Source organism: Lipotes vexillifer, unplaced genomic scaffold (assembly GCF_000442215.2).
Source record: "Lipotes vexillifer unplaced genomic scaffold, Lipotes_vexillifer_v1.1 scaffold584, whole genome shotgun sequence".
NCBI lineage: Eukaryota > Metazoa > Chordata > Mammalia > Artiodactyla > Lipotidae > Lipotes > Lipotes vexillifer.
In genome coordinates this window covers 1,273,120-1,280,524 of record NW_006783036.1, presented here as the reverse complement: position 1 = coordinate 1,280,524, position 7,405 = coordinate 1,273,120, and the positions used below count along the sequence as shown (strand labels likewise).

The following is a 7,405-nucleotide window of genomic DNA, read 5'->3' as shown; positions in this document are numbered from 1 at the left end:
CGGTACACAGGCCTCTCACTGTTGTGGCCTCTCCTGTTGCAGAGCACAGGCTCCGGACGCGCAGGCTCAGCGGCCATGGCTCAGGGGCCCAGCCGCTCTGCGGCATGTGGGATCTTCCCAGACCAGGGCACGAACCCGTGTCCCCGGTATCGGCAGGTGGACTCTCAACCACTGCACCACCAGGGAAGCTCATTATTTACCATTTTTATATCTCCTTTGGAGAAATGTTTATTCAAATCCTTTAAAATTGGGTTATTTTAAAGGATTTAATTGGGTTATTTCTCTTTTTATTGTTGAGTTGTAAGAGTTCTTTACATACTCTGGATATTAGACTGGTATTAGAAGGATGATTTGCAAATATTTTCTCCCATTCTATAGGTTGTCTTTTCACTTTTTCAGTAGTGCCCTTTGAAGCACAAAAATTTTAAATTTTGATGAAATCCGGACTTCCCTCGTGGTGCAGTGGTTAAGAATCTGCCTGCCAACACAGAGGACATGGGTTCAATCCCTGGTCTGGGAAGATCCCACATGCCACGGAGCAACTAAGCCTGTGGGCCACAACTACTGAGCCCATGTGCCACAACTACTGAAGCCTGTGCGCCTAGAGCCTGTGCTCTGCAACAAGAGAAGCCAGTGCAATGAGAAGCCCACGCACCACAACAAAGAGTAGCCCCCGCTCGCCATAACTAGAGAAAGCCTGTGCGCAGCAGTGAAGACCCAACACAGCCAAAAATAAATAAATAAAATAAATAAAATTAAAAAAAAAATTTGTTTTGGATGAATCCAATTTATCTATTTTTGTCTTTGTTTGCCTGTGCTTTAGGTGTCATATCTAAAATGCATTGCTTAATTCAAGGTGATGAAGATTTGCACATGTTTTCTTCCAAGAATTGTATAGTTTTATCTCTTACGTTTAGGTCTTTAGATTATTTTTGTTTATGGTGTGAGATGGGATTCAGCTTTTTTTTTTTTTTTACATGTAGATATCCAGTTGTCCGAAGCATCGTTTGTTGAAAAGACTATTTGTCCCCATTGAATTGTCTTGGTACCCTTGTTGAAAATCACTTGCCCATAAATGTTTGGGTTTAGCTTTGTTCTGTTGATCTGTAAGCCTGTTCTTCTGCTGGTATCACACTGTCTTGATTACTGTAGCTTTGTAGTAAGTTTTGAATATAAGAAGTGTGAATCCTCCAACTATGATTTCCTTTTCCAAGGTTGCTTTGGCTACTGGGTTTCCTTGCATTTTTATATAAATTTTAGGATCCACTTACCAATTTCTTTTTTGTTTGTTTTTTGGGTTTTTTTTGGCCGCACCACGCAGCTTGTGGGATATTAGTTCCCCAACCAGGGATTGAACCCGGGCCCTCAGCAATGAGAGCGCAGAGTCCTAACCACTGGACCACCAGGGAATTCCCTGTCAATTTCTGGGGTGAAAAAAAAAAAAGCCAGCTGGGGTTTTGGTAGGGTTTGTGTTGAATCTATATGTCATTATGGGGGAGTGTTGCCACCTTTAACGGTATTAGGTCTTTGAAACCATGAACATGGGATGTCTTTCCATTTATTTAGGTCCTTCACTTCTATGTTTTGTAGTTTTTAGTGTGTAAGTCTTATACTTCCTGTCTTAAATTTATCCTGTCTTTCATTCTTTTTGATGCTGTTGTAAATGAAATTGTTTTCTTAATTTTGTTTTCAGATTGTTTATTGCAAGTGTATAGAAATACAGTTGATATTTGTATATTGATCTTGTATCCTGCAACCCTGCTGATTTTCAACATGGATACCAAGACTATCCAATGGGGAATTATAGTATTTTCAATAAATGGTGCTGTGACAACTGGATAGCCACATGCAAAAGAATTAAATCGGATCCCTACCTCATACCACATAAAAAATTAACTCAAAATGGATCAAAGACCAAAATGTAAGTGCTAAAACATAAAACTCACAGAAGAAACTGCTGAACTCATTTGTTAACTCTAATAGTTGTTTGGAGAACGCTTCCCCTTAAGTCTTAATGTTTAAGTTGAAATTAATTTTCAGGTCAAAAAGCAACAGTGAATGCAGAAGAAATGGCTGACTTTTACAAGGAATTTTTAAGTAAACATTTTCAGAAGCACATGTGTTACAACAGGTGGGTGTCTGCTTTTTTCCTGAACATTTGAATATCACAGCCATATTGTCTAGGATTATTTTGCTGTTATCTGAATTTAACATTTGTGTTTATAGTAAAGGTAGAAGTTGCTATCAACTCAGTTTTCGCACTTTTAAATAAAATTGACAGCTTCAAGTTACTTGCATGGCAGAGCCCTAAAGCAGCTCGCACCCCCAGTGCGTAGACAGTGGGTTCTACACAGCACTTCCCACTGAAAGGAGCCTGGACTCCACGGAAAAGCACAGTCTGGGGCAGGAGCAGCACAAGAGGAGTCGAGACACCTTGTGTTTGAAAGTGAGGAAGTTCGGAGCCCAGCGGGGTCGTGTGAGAACAGCACAGAAGGCAACTCGCGGGGCTCCCGTAGGCCAGAGGCGAAGCCGTTGCAGCCACACAAAGAAAATGACGGCTGTGGATTAAAAATCTGTCAAATATACTAACACCTTTGCGATCATAATGACACTGAGCGGCTCACAGGCACCGCGGGGTATTGCTAGGCAGCCGACCCATTGTTCTGAAAATCCATTAGTGAAGGAGCGCCCCCAAAGAACAGTCACCTCTCCTGCCTTTCCTGCACTGACTGGATTCCAGGGTAGCCAAACGAAGGAGCATTTTTCTTGGTAGAAGAATGACAGCTGACGTGGGAGTGCTGGAGTTAGATCTGGGCCTGATCACCCCGCAGCTGCTAACCGCCGGGCAGCAGGGCTGATGGGGACTTCATAATGGACAGGTCGGGCTGATTGCACCTGAACCCCTGGTTCCTCTTCACACTGGGCGGAGTGGGGCAGCGGCCTGCGTGCACCTCTGTGAGGTGTCCTCGCCAAACAAGGGGACTGCAATCTGGCAGGCCTCCGGGTCTAATACCAGGTTACAGGAACAAGATAAAAGGGTGTGTTGGGGGGTGTGGAGAGAGCAGGTCACAGACCGTGCTTAAATCGTAGCCTGAAGATACAGTCCCAGATGTTGGAAATTCTGCAAGACAGACGATCCAGTTTCAACCAGTAACTAGGGGGGAAAAAAAAGACAGCTTAAAGTTATTTGCATGGCAGCCCTAAAGCAGCTTGCACCCCTAGTGCATAGACAGTGGGTTCTACACAGGGGGAACTAATATTATAGAATAAAAGAGGCTTCATGCAGTGTGTAGACATTGTTTGGATCCTAATACAGACAAACCACCTATAAAAAGGTATTTTTGACAATCAGTTAAAGAAAACTGAACAGTGACTGTATATTAGGTTGTATAGATAAGTTATTGTTCATTTTATCAGATACAATGATGGTATTGTGGTTAGGTGTTTTTAAAAAAGGTTTTGACGATACATAGTGATGTGTATTCCTAGGTGTGACGATAGGACGTGGCGTTTGAGATTTGCTGCGACATTCATAGGACAATGGCCACGCCGGATGGGCAGGTGGGGCAGGGTCTAGACAGTGGGGTGATCGTCGAGTCTGGAGGAGCTCTTGAGTGACACTCAGGCATAAAGCCCAGTCCTGCAGCATCCAGAGTCTGTTGCTAATGCTGTCATGTGTCACTCTGAACTAGCTGAGTTATTCAGTCAAGCCAGTATTAGTTAGATTTCCCTGGACCTTTGATTTCTGGTGTGGACACAGCATGTTTGCATCTTGCTTCCTCTCCGGTAAGCTTGATGTTTTCTGTGTGGCACTCAGAGTAGAGAGAGGGTCGGACAGTAGTGGAGCCTGAGCGCTCCCCCTCTGTGCCTGCACCACCTCCTGCCCCTGCTTTCCTTATGGAAACAGGGAAAGCTTAGTTTGTCTTTTCCACTGTACTCTATCAGTTCAGGTTGTCTGTATCGGTGGAGTGGAATCTGGCTTTTCCCTAATAACCTAAGAACTTTAATCTTGGTGGGATACCAGTTTTCTTTTTTCTGGAAGCCTTTTTTATTTATTTAGGGCATTGCTTCCCATTTATAGCATCATTGAAGTGGATAGAAATGTAAGGATCATTCTCGTGTGGAAAGGGGTTTTCTATCTAGCTGTGCAAAGGCTCCAGGAAACGGGCATTTTTACCTCCTGCTGCTGCTTCACTTAAGCCCTTGGTTATTCTCCATTCTTCTATGCTGAGATCCAGTCAACCATTTGAGTCCAGTCTGGAATAGCAGTTGCATGTTCCCTCATTAGCTCATTTGGACGAAAAGCATTGGCACTTGTTGGCATTTCAGCTTCCAAGGGCTCAGCACTGAGAGTCTGGAATGTGTGCTTTCCATTGTGGAAACTTGCCAAGTTTTGCCCATTCAGCTGCTGACAATGTGGTGAATTTGCAAGTTCTGACATGTTCTGTAGAGTAATTCACAGGCAAGCCAGCCTATGACAGCGTGTAACTCCATCCCAGTATTTGTATGAGAAGTTCTGGAATGATCCCTTTCGAGACACAAGTTACCCAAAAGTTCAGATCATCAAGAAAAAGAAGATAAGAAACTTGATGTTGGCACTTGCGATAAGTTAGCTTCTCAAGATGGAGTACTTTTGTCATGTGCTTCTTATGCAATTAAGGTGCCAAAGCCTGGAGGGTCCCCACTGAGTTCTTGCGGAGCCTCCAGTCCTTTTCTGGGAGGTTGCGCCCCTATCGCTCCACAGTTTTGTCTCCGAGAGAATGCCACTGGGCTCTGGGGGCCCCAAGGCTTCCTAGAGCTCTTTCTGTGACTTCTAGCAAAAACTGAGGAAGGCTGCAGCAGCCTCCAGGAGTGGGAAAAGCGGGGTCGGGGTGCACTGGGCACATGAGCCTGATGAAAATCCAGGTGGAGGGCAGGCAGGCTTTTATGGGCAGTCTAGCTTTAAAGAGGGCGGGAAATGGCAGAGATGGTGGGGAAGGGTGGAAGAGGAGACGGTCGGATGCCTGAGCGTGGGTCATGTGCGCTTGTGCTGTTCTCCAGGGACTGGTACAGGCGTAATTTTGCCATCACCTTCTTCATGGGAAAGGTGGCCCTGGAGAGGCTTTGGAACAAGCTCAGACTGAAACGAAAGAAGACCAGCAATTAGGAGCCCACCCTGACCCACCCGCCCAGCGTCTAGTTTCCACGAGAAGCAGCTGCTTATAGGAGCTCGTTTTACGAGGGCTCTAAGACCTGTGTGAGCAGGGCAGGCTGGGAGGGCGCGGGTCCTGGTGCGCTGTGGCCCACATGGCTCCGTCCTGACTGTGGATTCCAAGCTGGCTCTTGGTCATGGAAGTGATGTTAAATAAAACCCAAGCACTGTGTGCCTGTTTTCTGTGTTTTTGAATTATACCAGTTTGAAAGAGAACAATATAAAGATATTAATAAAATTTCACTTGAAAAATTTGACTCTACTGGTAGGAATGTTTTGGAGTGTTACCACGGCCTCACCTGACCAGTGAGCCCTGGTTATTGGAGGGCTCCGGGTCCAGGCCCTGATGAAGCACAGCTGTCCTGGGAGGCGTCCGGACACAGACCCGGAAGCAGGTGCGGCTCCTCCAGCAGACCCCAGGGGACTTTTCTCCATTTATTCCAGGGAGGCAGAGCCTGTTTCCAAGGTTTTCCGGAACAGCTTGCTGTGGCTCATGTCCCTCTGCTTCAATTCTTATAAAATCAGCATTGTTTGAAATAGGATTATGTGGTTATAAAATGATGAGGCTCACTTTGTACTGTGTCCTGGAGCCGTGGTGGGGAAGGGATGGGGGGACCTGCCTCAGCAGCGGGGAAGTGGCCTTCAGAGTCAGGGCACAAGGTGTCCTCCGAGGACAGATGAGACATCTGGATTTTCCCAAAAGCCACTTGGCAAGCAGTTTTTATTCCAAAACGGGATGTGACAGTAGAGTCGAAAGGCTGGATTTTTTCTGTGGCTTATAAACTGCTGCCACCGAAGATGATTTCCAAGGAGAGATTCCAGAGACCAGAGGAAGCACATCATCCCACCCCCACCCCACCCCAGGCTTTTAAGGGCCACGCGGATGGGCGAGGGTGATGCTGAAGAGGAAAGCCGAGCGCTGGGCGCCACTGAGCACCGTGGTTCCTGGTGAACACTGTGCGGTCCATCAGCTCCGTGGGCTGTTAACCCAGGTGTCCATGGAGGTCCCCAGGGAGTGGAGTGCGTGCACCAAGCAGCGTGGGACACAAGCCTTCACAGAAATAACCCCATCTCACGCGTCACGCCACTGCCTCTGCTAAACACAACCTGTCACCAGCACGTGTGACACTGTGTGCGTCTGCAAAGGAACGGCAGCAGAGTTAGGGGACCAGGTTGGGCCCTGGTTCCATATGAGTGAGCCCGGAGGCATGAACTGTTCTCTAGCTTTTAATTCTTTTTTTTTTAAATTAATTATTTTATTTTTGGCTGCATCGGGTCTTAGATGCGGCACATGTGGCGTGCGGGTTTTCTCTCTCTAGTTATGGGTTCCAGAGCACGTGGGCTCTGTAGTTTGCAACATGCGGGCTCTAGTTGAGGCTTGAGAGCTCAGTTGCCCTGCAGCATGTGGGATCTTAGTTCCCCGACCAGGGATCGAACCCACGTTCCCTGCATTGTAAGGAGGCTTCTTTACCACTGGATCACCGGGGAAGTCCTTCTAGCTCTTTTTTCTTAAAATGTATTTACTTTATTTATTTATTATTTCTGGCTGCATTGGGCCTTCATTGCTGCGCGCGGGCTTTCTCTAGTTGCGGTGAGCGGGGGTTACTCTTTGTCGCAGTGTGCGGCCTTCTCATTGCGGTGGCTTCTCTTGTTGTGGAGCATGGGTTCTAGGCACACAGGCTTTAGTAGTTGTGGCATGTGGGCTCAGTAGTTGTGGCTCCTGGGCTCTAGAGCACAGGCTCAGTTGTTGTGGCTCACAGGCTTAGTTGCTCCGTGGCATGCGGGATCTTCCTGGACCAGGGATCGAGCCTGTGTCCCCTGCATTGGCAGGCGGATTCTTAACCACTGCGCCACCAGGGAAGCCCTCCCTTTTCTTTAAAAATAAATTTATTTATTTTATTTATTTATTTTTGGCTGCTTTGGGTCTTCGTTGCTGCACGCAGGCTTTCTCTAGTTGCAGCGAGCGGGCTTTCTCTAGTTGCGGCGAGCGGGGCTACTCTTCATTGCAGTGCCTGGGCTTCTCATTGCGGTGGCTTCTCTTGTTGCGGAGCACGGGCTCTAGGTGCGCAGGCTTCAGTAATTGCAGCACACGGGCTCAGTAGTTGTGGCTCGTGGGCTCTAGAGTGCAGGCTCAGTAGTTGCTCTGCAGCATGTGGGATCTTCCCAGACCAGGGCTTAAACCTGTGTCCCCTGCACTGGCAGGTGGATTCTTAA

The 7,405-nt window shown here is 47.0% G+C and overlaps 1 protein-coding gene and 1 non-coding gene across 2 annotated transcripts in view; one reads left to right on the top strand and one right to left on the bottom strand.

The window, feature by feature from the left end:
- COA8 (cytochrome c oxidase assembly factor 8) overlaps positions 1-5,361 on the top strand; it is a 34,830-nt gene extending 29,469 nt beyond the window's left edge. Inside the window, exons 4-5 of the mRNA XM_007455594.1 lie at positions 2,041-2,131; positions 5,041-5,361. Of these exons, the coding sequence (XP_007455656.1) occupies positions 2,041-2,131; positions 5,041-5,146 (197 nt within the window). The 3' untranslated portion in view covers positions 5,147-5,361. The remainder of the gene's footprint in view (positions 1-2,040; positions 2,132-5,040) is intronic.
- Positions 1,337-1,409, bottom strand: TRNAE-CUC (transfer RNA glutamic acid (anticodon CUC)). Its single transcript has one exon. It is a non-coding gene; the product is annotated as a tRNA-Glu (tRNA).
- Positions 5,362-7,405: the final 2,044 nt, after the last annotated feature.